The sequence below is a fragment of the Leptonychotes weddellii genome, chromosome 5, assembly GCF_054177405.1.
Source record: "Leptonychotes weddellii isolate Sample4059 chromosome 5, ASM5417740v2, whole genome shotgun sequence".
Taxonomy (NCBI): Eukaryota; Metazoa; Chordata; class Mammalia; order Carnivora; family Phocidae; genus Leptonychotes; species Leptonychotes weddellii.
Genome location: NC_138373.1, coordinates 68,907,272 through 68,927,971, shown reverse-complemented (window position 1 = coordinate 68,927,971; position 20,700 = coordinate 68,907,272). Strand labels below are relative to the sequence as shown.

Below are 20,700 nucleotides of genomic sequence, written 5' to 3'. Positions count from 1 at the left end.
AGGATAAGGAAGGAAGGACTGTGTGTCTGTGTGCACACGGATAGATGTGAGGCATGTGCAAGGTCTGAAGTATGTGACCCAAGGCTCCAAGGCAACCTGGTGGGCTCGGCGCCTCGTCAGTTCTTCCCTGTCTGCAAGGCCTCTGCTTGCAGCTCCGGTGAGCTGTGTCACTTCTCTCCGTTCAGCCATCACTTGCCCAGTGCCCCTGTGCCTGCCTTTTGTTATTTGTTTTTTGTTTTTTTAAGCTTTATTTATTTATTTCAGAGAGAGAGAGAGCACGCGCGAGGGGTGGGGTAGAGGCAGAGGGAGAGAAAGCCTCACGCAAACTCCATGCTGAGTGCCAAGCCCAAGACGATGATGCAGGGCTTGATCCCACTATCCCAAGATCAGGACCTGAGCCGAAACCAAGAGTGGGATGCTTAACCGACCAAGCCACCCAGGCGCCCCTGTGCCTGCCTTTCTTCTCTAACAGGTGGGGCTGCTAGACAAGAGGGGTCCCCTTCCTTTTGTGTCTTCTTCCTCGAAGAACTGCAGGATCCAGTATCTGCCCTTCCAGGCAGAGAAAGCAAATGGGACAAATAGCAGCCCCTCCCCCACCTCCGCTAAAGCCGCGTCCAGGTATTCCTGCTCCCGTTCCCCGACCCCAACACTGACAAGTGGCTTTTCTCTCGCAGCTTTGCCTGTCACCCCCCTGGGTTATTAGAGCAGATCACCCTCATCCATCCCCCGAAACTGGCTTAATGACCTCACACCGCTTGGCACTGAGTGACTGAAAGGGATCTCACACCCATGACCTCATTTGAGCCCTACAACAACGCTGTGTGCAGGAGGGGCATGGTATTCCCTCCATCGGAAACACGTGAAGACCTCAATTGTGTGTGACTTCCACAAAAACAAGTCAGGAGCAGGTCAGGGCTGGGCCCTGCATCTCCTGAGCCTCAGGCCAATGGATTCTTTTCACCCTATATTAATGAATCTCCTAACTAGGATTCGAATGGCCATTACGGAACTGCCCGCAGGCATCGCCTCCCCGGCCTAACAGCTGCTCGCAACTGTGGCCACATGGCTGGAGATACAGCCAGCGCACCCTCAGAACGGCCTTCCCAGCCCACCCCACCTAAACCAGCAGCCTCCTTCCCCGACCCCAGTCCCTCCTCGTAGTACTTTGCTTTCCCTCCATAGCATCGGCCACAATTTTGTTGTTGCAGAAATTCTATTTTTGTACCCCGTAACACAGCGCCACATAGTAGGTGTTCTGGAAATATCGTCAGATGGATGGAGATGCCAGGTTTCTCTCGCAGATTTACTTCTCCCACCTACGGCTGTGACTGAGCCTGGCACGCTTGGGGGATGCCCAACCAGGCGCTGTCCAGGAGGGAGCAGCCAACGCCAGCAAACAGGAGGGCTGCGACCACTAACTTTGATAAGTTCTCCAAACTGCAACCAGAAAATCAAAACCGGAGGACTGGCAACGATTTCAGTGCCCTTTCCCACTAACTGACTTGTAAAACAAACCAGGGAAATCGCCCAGGGAATGCTGGGAGCCCTTGGTCTGCAGCTCTAAGCATCGCCAATGCTCCCCCAGACACCAGCAGAAGAAGGACCATCCGAGCAGAAGGGGGGACACAGGCAGATACGGAAGCCTCCACACGCTCAGGGAGAAACGCAGCTGTGTGCGTTCGGGCACTTACACACACACACACCAAGAGGTAAGTGTGCCCCAGCTCCACACACAGAGGCTGCAGACACACCTGTGGCATCCTCTGGGGATCCCAGGCCACGCCCACTGGCCCCGAGGTAGGACAGGCTTTGCCTTCCACCTGGATCCTCTCTGCAGCCTGACCGCAAGAGCTCCTCTGTGCAGCTCAGGCCCTGACCTTGAGCCGGGGTCATGGCAGTGCCGCCCCCTTGTGGCCACGTCTAGCAGCACCGCATCCGGCATCTGTCCTGAGCAGAAGAACGAGGTGGTCCCGAGGAAGTGGGATCCCTCTGCTGGCTGAGCTGGGGTAGTGCCCGTTCTGCCAGGGCTTGTCGCACCTGCCGCCTCAGGTCAGCAGTCACTGCTGTCCCCCGCGTGCCCCTGGCGCAGGCCCTGGGCAGGTGCGCACACACCGTTTTGGCAGGTGGGGTCAGGGAGGGGGGCGGAAGGGGAATGTGGGCGGAAAGAAGCCTGACCACACTTTCCTCTTCCTTCCTCCAGCTAGGGCTCAGGTCCCCCTCGTGCCCACCTCCGTTGCCCTGCTTATTCCGCTGAGCGAAGGAGGAGGGAAAGGGCTCTGGGGGGAGCATGGACAGAGTGTGACAGACCCCTCTGGTGTGAGTGTCTGAAGATGGAGGCTCTCAGCTGGGCCCCGCCGTCCTCCCCGGCACCACCGTCCCCTCTGCTCATGGGCCACAGGAACTCAGTGAGGAAAGGAGAGCCAGAGAGGAGGCAGGGGGCACTAAGCCACAACTTGAAAGCGAGGAGGTGCTCAAGGCAGCCAAGGCAGAGGGGCAGGAACCAGGCGGAAGAGCTGGCCATCGGTGGGAAGAACATGGATTTAATGGAATGAAGGGTAAGAGGGACTAGGCTCTCGCTCTACCCACCAGCCCTCACCCGGCCTCCCCAGGCCTGTCTCAAAGGGGGCGCTCTTGATACCAGCATCTCACATCTGTTCGGCCACCCCTGGAGCAGTGAAGTTCTGGTGGGAGGCGCCCAGGCCCAGGTGGATTCCAAACTATCCCCTTGCGTCTCATCTACCGCAGGTGGAGACAGAGACGCACCGTGGAGCCACTTCGGCAGCCGTCCCCACAGCCAGGCCCATGGGCACGATACCGGGCCCGGCGGCCCTAGCAGTGAGACTCTAGTTCTGTGAGTATGAGAAGCGATGTCTTGGGTGTGGCAGGGGCCGAGGGTTCTGCTCGCTTCCATCCAGGCAGGTCCTCAGCTGGGCACATGAGCTGGCGAATTCTCTGCAAGGGAAGTGGAGGTGGTTATCATGAGCTGGCGTCAGGCTGCCCGCTTCCCCGATTGGCTCACCGGGGTCTGCCTGCCGCCCCCCCACACGTACCCTCCAGCTGCCAGGCCTTTCATCCCAGCCTGTGGCTTGGAGGCATCAATCTCTTTCTGAGACTTGTAAGCACTCGCTCTGTCCCTCCCCAGCAGCCTCACCAGGCTCAGTGGCGCTCCTGTGTACCAGCTCCTACGCTGGTGGACATCTGTCTATCCTCATGGGGCCCTACGTCATTGTCTTGGGTTCCTGCCCTTCCCCATGAACCCCCTACCTCTCTGAAGGAGCCCTTGAGGGTGCCGAGTTTATAGAAGCTCCAGGCAGGAATGCAGACCATGGAGGACAGAGCCAGGAACCAGCCCAGAGCATCGCCCCACCACGGGTATGTGTACTTTTTGTTGTAGGTCAGCGGGGTGTACTTGATCAGGGAGAAGAGGAAGGTGGCCTGAGGAGGAGAGTAGAAGAGAAAGGGGCTGGGAGAGCAGGGGCCTTGCGCCCTCCATGACCCCTGGAAGAGCTCTCAGACATCAGTCACACTGCAAGCCTGGACTGGCCTCCAGGCTCGTCTGGGTCAATCAACCCCCAATCCCCATCCACATTTTTCTTTTTTTTTTTTTTTAAGATTTTATTTATATATTTGAGAGAGAGAATGAGAGAGAGAGAGAGCATGAGAGGGGGGAGGGTCAGAGGGAGAAGCAGACTCCCTGCTGAGCAGGAAGCCCAATGTGGGACTCGATCCTGGGACTCCAGGATCGTGACCTGAGCCAAAGGCAGTCGCTTAACCAACTGAGCCATCCAGGCACTCCCCCATCCACATTCTACTCAAAATCCACACCCCCCAATAGAATTTCCAGAGTGCTTCCCCTGTCCCTGCAGGGCCCCGTGCCCCCGGGCACCTCTACACAGGGCTGTCCCTCAGCTAGGACATGGTTACATGGCTGCTAGTGTTTTTGAGTGTTTAAGGCTCCAGCACCATCAGGTGGGGCTGCGAGGGCCTCAAGGGCAGGGGGTCATGCCTCCTGCCCCCTGGGCCACATTTATACCCTGCATATAGTGGGCGCTTGGAGGAGCAGCTAACACACAAGATAAAGCCCCAGGAGGCAGCACCTAGTGGCTTACGGCCTAGACTCTGGAGCCAAGCTGCTGGGCTTGATCCTAGCTCACTGCCATTTTCTCGCTAGGGTAAATTGCTTACCCTCTTTGGCTTCAGCTTCATCCATAAAATGAGTATAATAGTAATTCTTCATGGGGTTCTTGTGCAGATCAAGTGGGTTAAAACGTGCAAAGCACCTTATGCCTGGCACAAGGTGCGTGCTCTGTAATGGTGTTGTTATTATTGCTGTGGTTATTAGTATCACTACAAGCAGCCCAATGCACTTGGGTTGCCGTCCTGCCTGTGACATTTGACTCACATTGTGGTGTTGGTCAAACCACCTGGCAGCTCTGGACCTCAGTTTAACCTTCTGTGAATTGGAAAGGAAGAATCTATCTTGCTAATCATTTTCTAGAATCCAACAGGAAGATGAGTGAAAATCTAAAATGATTTTTAATTCCCGTGGAGAAGTCCCTTCTAGAGCTAACAGCCGATCTATCCTCCTACCACCACCATCTCTCTTTGCCTTCATGTCGCTTTCCCCCTGAAGGTTCTCTTACTGTGCATACAGCTGGGGTGAGGAAGAGCCAGCAATATTTGATAAGAGGCCACGGCCTGTATCCAATCATATCTTCAATGTTGTCATAGAAGCGCCTGGCTCCTACCAGGAAGAAGAGAAGGAAGGAAGGGGGAGAAAGGACATTCTTCAGCATCCGAGGCACGGGCTGGATGGGCAAGGACCAAGAAATAGAAGATACCATGGCTGTCTTTCCAAATCACTGCTGGGAGAATCTCTTCCCGGGGATTCATAGGCATACGCAGCAGGGGGCAAAACTTGGCATAGGCAAAGATAATGACTTTGTGAACATCAGGGTTGTGAAGGGCTGACGAGGTTTGGCTAGGACAGGATATGGGCCCACTCGGGGCAGTCTGGGTGCGGCCATAACCAGGAGGGTGCCAAAGCAACCTCTGGAGGGCCCTTCCAATGGTAGCGATTTAGGATTCTTGAGATTTTTGAGGTCGAGCAGGGGAGGAGTCCCAGGAAAAGGTGGGTGAGAGCAGTAGATGACTCTTTTGTCCAAGGGCCCCGAGGTGGTGATGAGCCCTGGGGTTAGGACCTGGGGGAAGAGTCACTCACCATAGACCCAAGCCACACAGAGGGACTCAAAGATGGCCACAAACAGGAGGCACATGCCGCTGGCTGCATAGTAGTCAAAGAGCTGAAATACGTACATTCCGCCCTGCAGGGCGGAAGAGAAAAAAAACCAGAACTGTATCCAGAGGAAACAGACAGATTTACCCCCCTGGCCTCCAGCCTCACACCCACGGACACAGAGCAGACCTGGTGAGGATCACAGGGGACAGATATTAAAACAGAATATAGTTTGGGAGCTGTGAGGCACTAGCAGATATGAGACAATAATTTTTTTGTTATTATTTTCGGAGAGAAGGTGGATAAAACAGACAGCTATTGTTAGCTCATCCCTGAGAACATTTAGGGATTGACCCAGAAGTCGGAGACGAAGTGTGTACTTTCTGGCAGACGATCAGGACAGAGGCCGTCGTCAGTACTATGAAGCTGACAAGCTCCATCTCCTTCCTTCTCCCTTGAGACGAAACACAGAATAGTACCCATCCCCAGGGCTCCCTTCCTCCCTTTGAAGTCTGTCCCGGGAACGTGGTTCAGCTGGCTGGAAGTTATGGGAGCTTGCTGGAGAGGCAGTTTTTCCCTAACCCAGAACTTCCTGACCATCTTTCTCATACCTCTTAGCTTTCCACTGAGCCAAATCACCCCTCGGAGGTAGGTGGCTAATGTTCCAAGGCCAGAGGAAGGCCTCACCTACTTGGAGCTCCCTCTGGCTGGAAAAGGAGGGAGTCCCAGAGCCCTGAAGCCCGGGAGGCCTGTCCAGCTTGGCTTCTCCTCCTCACCCGGTCCCCACCTTCGCACCTCCCAGACCCTCACCTCTGTGAGCATGACCAGCCCGATGAAGAAGGAGGTGACAGACACGCCCAGGATGAGGAGCTCCCTCCGGTTCTTCTTGCGGAATACTCGGGGGTACATGTCCACCAGCGCCGTCACCAGGCTTTCTACGCACACAAACTGGATGAGAGGGCAAAAGAATTGGAGGGAAAGAGAGCTCCCAAAATACGCTGCTGCATCAGCCAGCTCTGGCTTCTTGTTCCCAGGCTCAGCCCTGCCCTGTCCCTGTCTCAAGTCCCCAGGGCTGTCCTGGCATGCTTAGGTCTGGACCTACCCTGCAGAGCCCCTCTTGGTCCCTCGAAGGGCCTCCACCTGTGACATTCGCCCAGTCCCCAACTGTCTTAAGGTCCCTCAGGACATGGGGCTCAGCCTCCTGTCCACGGCTCCCCTTCCTCCAGCCCGCACACACGCACTTCTCTCTCAGGCTCCGCGTGACCACCTCTTGATACCTGACTGTCCAGTCCCAGGAGGACGACCATGAAGAAGAAGCAGCAGGCCCAGAGAGGAGAGAAGGGCAGCATCACCACGGCCCGGGGGTAGGCAATGAAAGCCAGGCCGGGGCCTACAACAAGGAGCAGAAGAACACAGCCCAGTTTCTGGGCTGCCTCCAGGCCACGTGTGATCCCAAGGCTGCCCGGCGTGGGTCATGGAATCACGGGAGCTGGAGGAAACCTCGCCCCACAGTTACAGTCATCACCCCCAGCCTCCCCTGGGAGAAGCCACCCGAACCTCCACCTGCTCCCCAGATCTCCAAGGCACCATCCACTGTGTTCTCCTTGGAAGGAACAGAACCTAGAAGCTGTGGGTGTAAGGACTTTGGGAGACGGACAGGGGGCAGATCACCTGCATTTCTGCAAGCTCTACCCCAGATCCTCAGGGCTCACTCTCAGGACCTATTGCCCCAAGCCAGAGGTTTCAGACTCAAAAAGAGCTCAGAGCCGGGCAGGCCACGTATATTTGTGCAGCTGACCCAGGCTCAAATGAGCACAGGCGGAGCTCAATGGGACGCACCGTCATCATGACCCCACCAAGGCAATCGCTGTGTTCTTTCTACAAAGAATATGCTCCCAAAGAAAATACCTCTAAGACTAGATTGAACCTGGGGCCACCCGTGTGCCACCTCTGCACCCAGAGCCTTTCCTGTCACCCTGCAACGAGTGAACAGGCATCGATTTCAGAGTACCATTGACGTACGGCCTCTCAAACAAATTAATGTTCCTCTCAGCTGGCTCAGATGACAGGAGCAGATACACATGCCCGCGCCCGGGTTCATCCAACAGAAGCTTCCTCTGAGAAACAGTATGACTGTGACCTTGGATGGTCATTTACCTCTTCGATCCCCACCTGCCACACTGGTGGGATGGGGATAATACCAGTCCTGCCTCAAAGCTTTCCATTGCCTGGTGCAAGCAAACTGCTTCCTGCAGTGCCCGGCGTAGAGCAAATGTTTAATAAAAGTGAAACAGCATCGTTTTTAATAAGAATCAGCGATGTCAGTTCCCAGTGCTTGTCACTCTGCGTAACAGGGCGTGCTTGGGAAGGCGATGATGAACCACTGTCTGGCTGCAGAGGGCCAGAGGGTGGTCCTCAAGAGTAGGGGAAGGGCAAGGGACACTTAACAGCTTACCCAGGTAGGGGACTGATTCTTGATTTTATTTAAAAGCAACAACAGGGGGCGCCTGGGTGGCTCAGTGGGCTGAGCCTCTGACTCGGTGTCGGCTCGGGTCCTGATCTCAGGGTCCCGAGATTGAGCACCACCCCCACCCTCTGGGGCTCCGCACTCAGTGGGGAGCCTGCTTGAGAGTCTTTCCCTCTGCCCCTCCCTCTATTTGTGTGTTGAGTACTCACGTGCTCTCTCATTTCTCTATCTCTCTCTCAAATAAATGAATCTTATCTGTTTTTAAGATTTTATTTATTTGACAGAGAGAGAGGGAGCACAAGCAGGTGGAGTAGCAGAGGGAGAGAGAGAAGCAGACTCCCTGCTCAGCAGGGACCCCAGTGAGGGGCTCGATCCCAGGACCCTGGGATCATGACCTGAGCCAAAGGCAGACGCTTAACCAACTGAGCCCGCCAGGCACCCTCAAATAAATAAATCTTTAAAAAATAAAATAAAAGCAACAACAGGGGCACCTGAATGGCTCAGTCAGTTAAGCGACTACCTCTTGATTTCAGCTCAGGTCATGATCTCAGGGTCCTGGGATTGAGCCCTGCATCCAGCTCTGCGCTCAGCCGGGAGTCTACTTGAGATTCTCCCTCCCTCTCCCTCTGCCCTCTGTCCCTCCCCTAGCTCACGCTCTATCTCTCTAAAATAAATAAATAATCTTTAAAAAAAATTTAAAAATATAAAAGCAAAAACACTGCATGGTGAAAAAGAGGAAACTCTGTGCCAACATAAACTTATCTTTCAGATACATTTTAAAGTGAGCAAAACAAGGCAAAGCGCAGAACAGTGTCTATAGTATATTATCAGTTGGTTTTCTAGAAGAGGGGGTAAGAAATAGAAATAGTGATACGTGTTAAGTATGTATGAACGTTCACGTACGTGTGTATGTGTGCGTGCACTTTTCTTCTCACAGATGCCTAAATTGTTTCTGGAAGGAGAAACACAAGCCTGGTCACACTGGTTGCCTCCAGGGTAAGGAAGTGGAGGCCAGGTGTGGGAAACACTCCCTGTATACCCCTCCACCCTTTGAAGCTGGGGTGAGTGTGGATGTGCTCCCCCAGGTCTTCCCAGGGATGCATACACTGAAGGGTGACCGTGGGTCACCCCCAGTGTATGTGACAATAGAAAGGCGTCCAGATCCCAGTTGGCAAAGGTTCAAACAAAGCTCACAGAACCCACCCTGGCACCCAGCCCCCCAACACTCACCGGACTCGGCCACCTCAGAGATGGGGACCCCCTGCTCCTGAGACATGAAGCCCAGGACAGAGAAGATGGCAAACCCGGCCACGAAGCTGGTGCCGCTGTTGAGGAAGCAGAGGGCGATGCAGTCCCTGTCGGGCAGGCAGGGGGGCAGAGACAGGCCGGGTCAGCAAAAGGATGCCAACAGGAAGCCCCTCAGGTGGGCAGACACTCACCCCAGCCCTTCATTCAGGCCAGAGGGGGGCTGCCTGCAGGATCCAGATGAACATTCAAGGGGTGGGTTCTGCCTGCCCCCCACCCACCCATTAGCTGAGACTTGGAGTCAGTCACAGTAGTCACTAAAGAGTAAAGTTCTAAGGAAGTAAAATATTCATCTAAAAATTACGAACTGCTGCACAGCCTCCCCTCCTGCCATATTGCCACCACACCTCTTGGGACGCTACCACTCAGACACAATTCAGTTTGGCAGCTAATGTGGAGGGTATGTGTAGACACGGACAATCCCAAACCACACATAATCCTCATCCCCCAAATTTGATTTTGAAATGTATGATGTGATTTTTTTTTTTTTTTAGCTTGAACTTGGCTGAGATGGTCTGATGTGAACCCAGTCGGCTGGAGGGAACCCTGGGGAGGGGGACATGAGATGGGGAGTGGTGAGGTAAAAATAGGTAAGGGTTCAGCGTTGGCTGGGGCAAATGAGGCTCCCCTGCATGGCATGATGAATGACTTCTCAGGCTCGAGCCCACTAACCTCTCCATTAGCCAGCGGGCTGGGCCCCCACTGTGGCTTCCCAGCCAATCCCAACCATCCCAGCCTTTGGAGGCAATCCCTATGCCCATGCCATACTTGGCTCCCTTTCAGCAACTGGGGGCCCTGGGACATGGGAAAGTGGGGTGAAGACGGGTGGGGGGAGGCAAATCCATGAGCTGTTGCACCGTCCAAAGCAGCCCTGACCTAGCACGCTGGAGGGGCAAGGGAGAGGCGGGTCGGCGGCCCAGGCCCCACCCTTCCAATCACCTGTAGCAGTTGTTGTGGTACTTGTTGTAGCTGCCCAGGGCGGTCAGGCACCCTAGACAGATGGCGAAGGAGAAGAAGATCTGGGTGCCCGCGTCCATCCACACCTACACAGGGAAAAGGCAAGAACGTTGCACCCCAGGAAACCCAGGCCGTCTGGGCTCCATGGGAGCATGCAGGCCGGTGGCCAACGCTGCTCTCAGCCTGCGACCCGGCTCTCCCAGTGGGCACCCCGACAGCGTTTCTCGGGCGCTACCAGGACGGCGTGGGCAGTAGGCACTGGGCGAAGCCTGAAGGACCCGGGGTGGCGGAGCCTGGGAGGGAGCTCTAGGACTAAGCCAGGCCTGGCACCAACTTTCTGCAACAGAAATAAGGCCCTGATTCTGCCTCCACTTTCTCCCTTCCCGGGCCCTCCTTGCAGTATGACCGGTTTGCAAGGAATCCGGGGACAGGATCTCTGGAGCTAGGGGGTCCTTCATATCAGTGCCATGGCAAGAATACAGCTTTGCCCCTCGCACCTCCAAATCTGCTGTCTGGAAAGCAGGAAGAGTCATCCTCAGCTCAAAAAAGTCCAGAGGCTGGACAGGAATGCATGTACTTTGTACTCCTTGGGGGGAAGAGCTCTGTGGCTAAATCCGGGGCCCGGCTAGGGCCGGTGTTATCTCAGCTGGCCTGGCCGGCCCGGGCATGTTATGATTTAGATTTAACAGCTACAATAACATCCCAAAGAGAAAGCACATCAAGGCGAACAGGACTGGGCAACCCTGACGATCCAAGGGAGGTGGGGTCCCAGGGCCGCAGACCCTCCCCAGGCGCCTCCTATCTTCAGAAGATGTGAGCGCCACAAGGGAACACTAAGCTACGGGTGCAGAAACCACCAGGCAGGCAGCCTAACCTCTCTGGGCTCCCCATTTCTTGTCTTTGCCTTGTCCTGCTCTAGCAGCCCCCCAAAAGGCCCCTGCTTTCCTTCCACTCACGTCAAGCTCCCAAAGCTCACATCCACCAATGCCTCAGCTGCCGTGTCCCTGGCTCCTCTCGCTGCTTCCCTGACCATTGTGACCGCCCCCAACCTCCTTCGCTGTCTTGTCACACACGCCCCTACCAAAGTGCCCATTTCCCCCGCGTTGTGGTGGGTCTCGGGGACACATCGACAAGCCCCCGTTGAGATACTGGATCTCTAGGACTTCAGGAAAATGCAGAAATCTTTATTATTTTCAGAGCCTCCTGAATGATCCTAATGTCAGCCAGATGTGGGAGTCGCTGCCCTACAGGCCCTGAGAACTGGCGCCCGGGATCTGCCCAGGGCACCCTCTCCTTGTGTTATATTCCATTTCTGCGGGAAGCGGGGAAGAGCCAGAAAGACGGTGAAGAAAAGAGGAGAACATCTCCAGCCTCCTGCCCCTTCTGCTCACTGTGAACCCCATTCCCTGACTCAGGCCCAGAGAGGGAGGGCTGGGAGACACCCCTATCTACCTGGGGGCCCACAGCCACCAGCCCAGGTGATCTCTCCCCAACAGGCCCTCCAGGAGATGGCCCAGGAGCCTTGGGTCTTGGAAGTTTGCTCCCCGGGCCTGGCAGTGCCCAGGCTGCAGACTGACCCACGAGTTAACAGGGAAACGCTCCGCTGCCCTCAGAGCTGCTCTGCGGCTGCCCACACACAGGCAGGGGCCGCAAATCCCAGGGTGCTGAAGTTTCGAGAACTTGGGCTTGGGAAAAAAAAATAAGAAAAATTGTGACTTGGCAGTTCACCCTGCCCTGAGGGGGACAGACTACGATTGGGTTGGGGGCAGAGGTTAATGAGAACAGAGGAAAATGCAGCAGGAGGGCTGAGAGTTCTGAGGACGAGGGTCAGACCCGGAGCCTCTGACTAAAGCCCGCTCCCCGGGAAGCTTGGCAAGCCCCCCCCACCCCCCGCTCTTGGCCCAGCTGCAGCCTGACAGGCCTGCTGGGATGGGGAGAGGAGTGGGGTCAGAGAAAGGGCCACAGGAACAGCAGAGCAAGCTGTTCTGTTCCCCACCACAGGCGGCCTGCTCCCTAACCACGCCAGCAGCCCTGGTTTCTAAAACAAAGCCCCGATGCGTCTTTGGCTGTGACAGGAGACTGACCAAGAATAAAACAAGTGTGAGACACACCTGGTGGAGTGTGGGCAAAAGAGAGAGGTCTTCAGGGGAGCAGAGGAAGACAGGGACCTCTAGAAGATCCAGGAAGGATGTTTTCAACTTTGAGCTCAATCCCAACGAGGATTATATTTACTATTTATAGGAAGGCAAGAGTGGGTAATGGAAAAAGCCTGGGCTTTGGAGTCACATTGAACTGGGTTCAACTCTTAACTCTATTTATTACTAGCTGCGTGATTTGGGCAAGTCACTTAACCTCTCTGAACCTCACTTTTCTCATCAGGGAAATGGGTATAATAACAAATAAAATATTATATGTGAAAATCCTTAGCACATAAGTTAAGTATGAGTTCCCTGTCTTTCTGGAATAATAAAAAGCAGCCCTGAAAACTCTCACATTCATACTCTTTGGAAAATGTGTATCATGGTCATCAAGACAGCAGACTCCTGAAGACTACTTGGCATAAAACCCAAGCTCCCCCACATGCTAGTTTTGTGGATTTGGAGCAAATTTCTTAAGTTTTCTACGCTTGAGTTTCTTCATCTACAAGATGAAGCTAACAGGGACTCATGGGGCTGTGTGGGGTCTCCCCGGCATCATGCCCTCAGTAAAGCACCTGGCAAATAGCGAGCGCATAATAAGTGTGTTTGTTGTTGCTGTGGTTACTTCAAAAAGGCAACTCACCTTTCAGTGATGATGAGGTCCCATAGATGTCAAAATAAGAAGACCCATTCTAATCAATGTTCCAACCGCCTCCCTAAACAAACCCTTCATTAGAAGAGCTTCACATGGAGCTTTCAAAGGTTCCACAAGGGCTCTTTGGACACCCTACCCCCTATCCATCTACCGAACAAAGGCAGCAGAACAAAGGGCCAGGCAAGGGAAAGAAAGGCAGCCCGGGAGAGTCTGGAGTCTCCAGGAGCCCCTCCCGCGTGTGAAAGGGCTGAGCCCCAGGAAACACCGGGAGAGGCATTGAGCTGCCTGACACCCAGCAAGCCTGGCAGCAAGAGAGGAGGGAGCCAGATAAAGCCAGCATTGTCTCTGCCTGCCTCCCCCTCCCAGACGGAGTGCCTGGCAGACAGAGATGTCTGGGGTCTTTGTGCTGGCTAGCAGGAATCTTACACCTTTCTCAAGTGCCAGGCAAATGCCACTTGGAACTCTCACACTTCCTGGGGAGTGCCAGCTACATTCAGTTAGGGCTCCGGCAGGGGCATCACCCGGAAGGCTGTTACTCTCTCCGACAACGGAGGCCTAGCTGCAGCCAGAGACCGGGACCCAGCGGCCAAGAAGGCGGCGGGGTAGCCCAGACCAAACCCGGCCCTGGAAACATCTCCCTCCTCACAGCTTCAGAGGATTTGGAAGAAACATGCTCCCTGCACAGCCCACAGCTGGCCGTGGTTGGAAGGGTGGTACCCTGGACGGAAGACGAAAAGAGGTTTTATTCCCCGCAGTAACCCAGACACGGAATCATGGCCTTGTTAACGCTCAGAGTTTAAGGCTGTCTGGTCCACCTTCTTCACGTTTGCTGCCAGCTACTCTCTAACAACGATGACACCTAGAACAGACCTGTCGCATAATAGATGTTCTGTAAATTTTTTGCTGAATGAATGAGCTTTGAGAAAAACAAAGATGAGCAGATGGGGACTTTGCCTTCAATTCAAGAGATCGTAAAGCATATGGATTTGTCATCATTCAGACCCAGGTTCCAGTTGCAAATGTGAGGATGGGAAATGCGTTAAGCTCCCTAGGCCTCCCTTTCCTGTAAAATGGGGACACCTCACTGGTCTGCCACGAGGGTTAGCTGTAATACTGCACGTAACAATGACAGGGACATGGTTAGTGCTCGATCGTCGTTGACTATAAATAGCTGATCAGGACAAACGAGGCATTGGTCGCAGAAGCCGAAAATCCATTCCAGAAATACCAGACCCCTCCCTCCTAGTTCTCTTTCAGCCTACCTGCTCGTCTCCCTGACTGAACACGGCTCCTCCTTCCCAGCCTGACCCCCAAGCGAAGGCGGACGGCTGCTTGGCCACTGGTTCACATGTCTGCGGTTCCAGAACAACAGTGGAGCCCTCCCGCACAGGAGATCCAAGCCACCCTCCACCCCTGGCCTTCAAAGCTGGCCCCCACGAGCTCCTGCTTGCTATGGACTCTCCACCACAACACCTGGCTTCCAGAGAAGTCAAAGGGCTTATGATTCACAAGATAAAAGTACACTTTGCTTGGCCAGCCACTTACTTGCTGTGTGACCTTGGGCCTTGTTTGCTCATCTGTTCAGTGAGGAGTTTGCACTGGTTGATCTCTGGGGGCCTTTTTGCTTCAACGACTACAGTTCCACCGTTTGCTCCCAAGCCTGACTACAGCCTGTGGGCCTCACGTGGAGATGAGGCAGCGGCAATCCGCACCTCTACTATGTCTAAGAAACGGGGGAGGGAAGGATAAGCCTGTAGCCCACCGGATCATTGGGCAGGACCTAGCGCACAAGGCTGCTGGACCCCGTGGGGAGCTTCTGGAAGACGAGTGCTCTGGCGACTGCCGGTTGCCGGCAGAACTCAGGATGGCAGGACTTAACTTTGCCAGGGTGGCTGGGAGCCATGAGAAAAATGCAGCTGCTGGATCCCCCCCCAAAATTCTGCCCAACAGGGAACTCGGCATTTGCAACGTCTGCAAAGCCATCCGGCTGTTCTCGTCTCTTCTGCGCCGGGAGCCTCCCGCCCTCTGTCTCCTCAGGGCCCCCTTGCAGACACAGAGAGCTCCTCCAGCCCCCAAAGGGAGGGCGACCTCTGTGCCAGGGAGGCAGAGGCGGGGCACGTAGCTGGGCAACGCATTTTAGGGGCTCTGGGGTGGAGCTTACCCACGCTCCCCTCCGGCCCTCGACACCTCCTGGCTTTGCCAGCTTTCAAAACGGCTGCCAAACAGGAGAAGATAAGAAACCCGTCAGCCACGGTGGCTTCTTATTTCAGGCCCTGCTCTCCAAACCCCTCCAGTGAGCAAGCAGCACTCCCTCCCCGTGCCAGGCCGCGAGGAAGCTGGCCGAAGCAGACCGAGTGGACGAGTGGACGTGAAGGAAGGGCCGGAGGGGAGGGAGGAGGCCAGGAGGCTGGGACCTCTGGACAACTGACAGGAAACTCGACACCAGCCCAGCCGGGCGCTGGGAGGGCTGGGGAACCGGGGCCTCGGGATGGGCCACGTGGGCAGAGGGACGGAACCAGAAGGGCTGGTGGAGGGGTAAGAAATCGAGGTGAGATCACCCAGAGGAAAAATGGACAGGGGGACGGGGAAGATGGTGGTGGGGACCGGGCTGCAGCCTGTGGGTGACGGATCCGCAGCCCCTGAGAACCATGACTGGGCTCCCTGGCAGCCGCCGACCAAGCGGGGGACCACAGACAGCTGCTGACACAGCGCTGGAGACCCCCCACGCCACCATGGACACCGCAGGGTTTGGGCCAGGAGCAGGGAAAAAGCCTCCAGAGCCACGGGATGGCCCCTGTCTGTGGCTTCTTACCTGGGGATCCCACAGACGCGTGAGGTTGGGGTACAGGTAAAACTGAATTCCTTGGGCTGCCCCGGGCAGCGTCACCCCTCGAATTAACAGGACCACCAGCATGAGGTAGGGGAATGTGGCTGTGAAGTACACCACCTGGCCGGGGGGGCAGATGAAAGACAAGGAACCTGTGAGTTTGGAAGGAGGGGCCCCGAGCCCCCCGGGCAGCAGAGGCAGGAAGCAGGAGCTCCCCCCTCCACACGTACACAGAGGAGGTCAAGAGTGTTTCTCTCTGCCCCCTCCCTCTCACCCCTGCAGCTGTTCGGGCTCCATCTGCCCTCTGCCTTAAACCACAACCACCCTTACCCTTCTCTCCCTCCAACTTAACACACCCACCCTCCCCCGACACATACCCGGTAAATATTTGTTAAGTGACTGAATGAACTCAGGCATGCTCCCAACAAGTGTGCTTAGAATTATGGCACAGGGCTGTCAGGCACGAGAAACTCTCCAACACATGATCCCTGTCCTCACAGAGCTTACAAGCTTAGCACAGCCAGGCAGCCAGATTAGGAAGGAAGCCTTGTCAGAGGCCTCCAGGGCAAGAGTCCAGAAGGACTCAGAATGCCCTCTAACACCTCATACACTCTCTGGCAGAGTACCCCCCAAGTTCTCAGGGTGGTTGCGAATCATTTTGAGATAAATAGTCTCCGTGGGATTCTTTTTCCAAAGAACCGTTGAATAAATCAGGGAGCCACGACATCTGTTAAATTTGCAATGTGCCCCCACGTGGGGTATACTGCAAGATCACATTCCTTGGAAGTGTCCTTCCTGCCTTTCTCTCTCCCTCCTTTCCATTCCATTTCCCCACATACCAGAGTGCACAGGAGCGAAGCAAGGAGAGGCACAGAATCAAGGGAGGGAGCCACATACAATCTTGACGGGTTCATTCCCTCCCGTCCCTGATCAGGTTACAGCTCAGGGCGCTCCTGGGTGACCAGGCCCCCAGGGAGGGCAGGGAGTCCTGGGACGAGAGGGGCCAGGAGCTCTCCAACACGGACCTTGCCCGTGGACTTGACCCCCTTCCAGATGCAGAAGTAGCAGATGACCCAGGCGAGCAGGAGGCACAAGGCCAGCTCCCAGCGCAGGGCCCCCAGGTCATGGATGCCATCGGAGATCTTCAGGACCCGCCTCCTGGGGAGAGAAGGTTGAGCCGGGCTCCACTTTCACCCCCAGCCTCAGTTTTGTGGCCCACATGTCTCAGGCAGTGGAGCCATGCCTCCAGGCTCTTGTCCAAAGGCTCGTCAGCTCTTTTCACTCAGATCCATGAGGCTCTCCTTTGCCCAGAGATGGGGATAGATAGCAAGGGAGATAAATATAAACTGTTCCCGGCTAAGTATGCTCTGGGAGGCTGAGTACCAATTTAACCTAGAGAGGGAGGTGCAAACCCATTATCTTCTCAACCAGGGTTTCGGGATGTGTTGATATTAGGAATCATGGCCTAGGTGAACCCAGGGCTACGAGGGAGGGGGGCTAGGAGGCAGCGCACACGCAGCTGCGGGGGGAGGGGAGGTAGGAGTGTCCACACAAAAGCGTTCGCGCCATCCAACATGGGGGTGGGGACGGGGGGGCGGGGGGGAAGGCAGGTGCGGCCTGAGGAGAGTTGCAAAATTCTCATCTTTGAAACCAGTTCTGCATTAACCACAGATACAAGCCCAACAAGAAAAAAAAAAAAAGCCACTTAAGTGACAGGGCCACCAAAGAAGAAAACAGAAATTCTTCTCTTGCTGTCCACTGAGGGTCAGCACCACACGAGCCCATTCCTGTGGCCTCCTTTCAAACCCACCGCCCACACTGGGATGGGGAGAGGGCCTCACTTACTCCCAGAACTCGATGACAGGAGAGGTGGCATTCTCAGAGGTCACATTCAGGGAGCCATTGGTCCTCTGGAACTCCACACAGTATTCTACCCGTGGGTCCCAGGGAAGGAAGCAAGAGAAAGATCATTCACTATTTGACACGGCCAGAGAGAGGGGTGTGAAATTATAGGGCAATGGGAAGTAAGGGATCTGGAAGGAACTGGGCTGAAGTTGTCCACACAAACATCCTCGAATGCAAAATAACTTCAACAAGCTTATCTCACCTTCTCCCACATGATTTTACGTGTGGGCTTCTAAATGTTTGGGTACATACTCTTACTAAAGCATGATCAGATGGCATCGGGAAGGATGCCCTGCATGCTGTCTGCTTCAAAGTTTGCAAATATTTCTAGGTCACTGCCTTGTATGAAGGCACAATCTCTGAGGGGTAATAAAAATGCTTTCTAGGGAAGACACGTAGCTGAGTGGCCAAGAGCTCAGACACAAGGTCAGAAAGTTCTGGTTCGAATCCTGACCCTCTGGTTATTTGCATGTGGCTCTCTGACTTCACTTCCCTCGATTCTAGAATGTACATAGTGACATCCAGTTGTGAAATTGACAGGGGACTAAATGAAAACCTGAGGGTAAGGTGCCCGGTAAGTAGTGGCTCTTAATTATCTGTAAATGACTTTGGAGTTTCACAACAGGGGCTCACATTCTTTCTTACGTTGTGTTAGTATAATAATCCTAGAAAATATTAAGCCAAATAGTGTTTTCCCCATTGTACACATGAAGAAAGGGAATCTTAGAAATGGACTGTCACAGTTCATAAATGACGAACTGAGGGCTAGAATCCAGCTCAGCAAATTGTATGTCCTACCTTCAAAACATCTACAATCGGACCTTTCTCATTATGGCCACTACCAGCACCCTGGTGCAGGTGCCCACCATTTCGTGGCTCCTTCACTGGCCTCCAGTTTCTACTCCTGCCTCCCTTGTGCAATCTCCACACAGCAGCCAGAATGATTTTGTTAAAATTTAAGTTACTCTATGTCACGTCTCAGTTTAAAACTCTCCAATGAGCTTCTCACCCCACGCAGAGAAAGCAGCCATAACCCCTATAATCACCCCCCCTCGTCAATCTACCACCATCACCTCTGACCTCATCCCCCCGGGACTCCCCCACTCACCTGCTCCAGTCACACGGTGGCTGTTCCCTGATGCTGTAGGCACAAGGCCCCCTCACGGCCTTTGCACTGGGTGATCCTCCTACCTAGCCCCTAGCGGCTGACTCCCCACCCCCTCCTTAGAACATGACTCCTGTGTCATCTCAGTAAGTCCTTCCCGGATGACTCCGTTGAAAATGACAACTCCCACCCCTAACACTCCCAATCCCTCCTCCCTGTTTTATGTTTCTCCCTAGCACTTCTTCTCAGGTAATACATATTGCACATTTATTTTGTTTATGGTGTGTGTCTCGTCACTAGAACAAAAACCACATGAGGGCAGGGATCTTTGTGTGCCTTAGCATAACCCCAGTGCTTAGAACAGAGTCTGGCACAGGGTAGGAGCTCAACAAACATCTGCTGAATGAATGCCCATCGAGCATTCTTTCCACTAAACCCTCTCTCTCTCCTTGAAGCTTCGGCTCACCCAGAAAAGTGTTGTTTCATCTTGACAGGATGGGATATCCTCTACTACAAAAGATGCTAGGCTCTGAGTAAAACCAGACTCACTAGGAGAAATGTCAAATATGTCAAGAAGCAAAAGACTCAGGTATAGAATTTGCCTCAAGATTGTCTCAGAGATCCCCCCAGTCAACCCCAAGGGTTGTAGACCTAACAATGCCCTGAAACAAAAGCCCTAGGCCACCAAAAATTTGCAACATTTCTACAAAAGGAACTCCCCTGAGATCTGGATCAAGTCAGCATCTGACAAGCTGGTTGTCAAGGGTGATTTCAGTGTAAATAGAATGATAGAATTAGGGGCGCCTGGGTGGCTCAGTCGTTAAGCGTCTGCCTTCGGCTCAGGTCATGATCTCAGGGTCCTGGGATCGAGCCCCGCATCGGGCTCCCTGCTCCGCGGGGAGCCTGCTTCTCCCTCTCCCACTCCCCCTGCTTGTGTTCCCTCTCTCACTGCCTCTCTCTGTCAAATAAATAAATAAAATCTTTAAAAAAAAAAAAAGAATGATAGAATTAATGAGGGACGGAGGGAGGGAGGAAAGAAGGGAGGAGGGAAGAAAGAAAGAAAGAAAAAAAGACATAATAAAGAAAATACTGGAATAAAACTGATTTTTACGACTGGACTCACCCAACAGAATATTATTTTGAGTGCTTATGGTGTAGGCAGCACTGTAGTCGGGCACAAAGGAGACACAGATAAAGACGCCTTTCGGTCCTCAAGATCTTGCTGACCAATAGCCAGGAAGTGAGGTAAGTGCCGCAGGGAGTCAGGGCTCAGGGCAGGCACCACCAGGTACATTGAAGAAGAACCTAAGGACTCTTGGGGTGTGGGGGGAGGAGCCTCCAAGATCGGAGTCTTCACTTGCAACTGGTGGAATGAAGGTGGCAGAGATCAGCAACAGAATGCCTGGAAAGGGATCAAGGGTCTGAGGGCCAGAGGGGCCTTGCTAAACATTGCAAAATGTGCCTCCTTGGCAAGCAAAGGACTCAAACTCCAGGTCAGAACTGACTACCTCACCTACACACAGCAAAACAAAACAAAAGGAGTCCTGGCACAGGTCGGGCTTCACTGATGGACACTGAGGGATATTTGGGCAGTGAGCACAAGAGGGTCCACACTGGACAGCTCCTCACCTGTGTTGTCCATGGAGTAGCCTCCAGCCCCACGTGGCTACTTACATTTAAGCTACTTAAAACTAAACAAAAACTTTAAAACTCAGGTCTTCACACACACTGGGCACATTTCAAGCACTCCACAGCCACGTGTAACTGGCAGCTACCAAGTTGGAGAGTACGGAGAACGTTTTCCTCATCGCAGAAAGTTCTCTTGGACGGCACTACCCTAGGGATTTTCAATTTTTGTTACTTTCAACCAAATCGACTGGGTGGTCCTATGGCCACGGGTGGCTCCTGTCGTCTTCTAAAAGAGTCACACACAGTCTTATAAGCACAGGAAAAATCAAGTGTTCTTAAAAATTATAATGAAGACACACAAAATAGCTTATTCCCCAGTTAAATCGAGATGGACTGTGAGATAGAAAGACCCAAGACAGAATCAGAAAGAAGACGTGAGGAACACACCAGTCAGAATGGCTAAAATTAACAAGTCA

At 54.0% G+C, this 20,700-nt stretch overlaps 1 protein-coding gene across 3 annotated transcripts in view; it reads right to left on the bottom strand.

Moving 5' to 3' along the window:
* Positions 1 to 2,518: 2,518 nt before the first annotated feature.
* SLC6A13 (solute carrier family 6 member 13) overlaps positions 2,519 to 20,700 on the bottom strand; it is a 41,417-nt gene continuing 23,235 nt past the window's right edge. For 2 of the 3 annotated variants that reach the window (XM_081821010.1, XM_081821009.1), the window contains exons 5-15: positions 17,431 to 17,515; positions 16,611 to 16,743; positions 15,571 to 15,705; positions 9,948 to 10,051; positions 8,934 to 9,058; positions 6,514 to 6,626; positions 6,047 to 6,184; positions 5,222 to 5,324; positions 4,644 to 4,744; positions 3,265 to 3,435; positions 2,519 to 2,952 (exon numbers count right to left, since the gene is read on the bottom strand). In XM_081821010.1, the coding sequence (XP_081677136.1) occupies positions 2,830 to 2,952; positions 3,265 to 3,435; positions 4,644 to 4,744; positions 5,222 to 5,324; positions 6,047 to 6,184; positions 6,514 to 6,626; positions 8,934 to 9,058; positions 9,948 to 10,051; positions 15,571 to 15,705; positions 16,611 to 16,743; positions 17,431 to 17,515 (1,331 nt within the window). In that variant the 3' untranslated portion in view covers positions 2,519 to 2,829. The remainder of the gene's footprint in view (positions 2,953 to 3,264; positions 3,436 to 4,643; positions 4,745 to 5,221; positions 5,325 to 6,046; positions 6,185 to 6,513; positions 6,627 to 8,933; positions 9,059 to 9,947; positions 10,052 to 15,570; positions 15,706 to 16,610; positions 16,744 to 17,430; positions 17,516 to 20,700) is intronic. The other variant, XM_081821011.1, reaches the window with a different exon arrangement.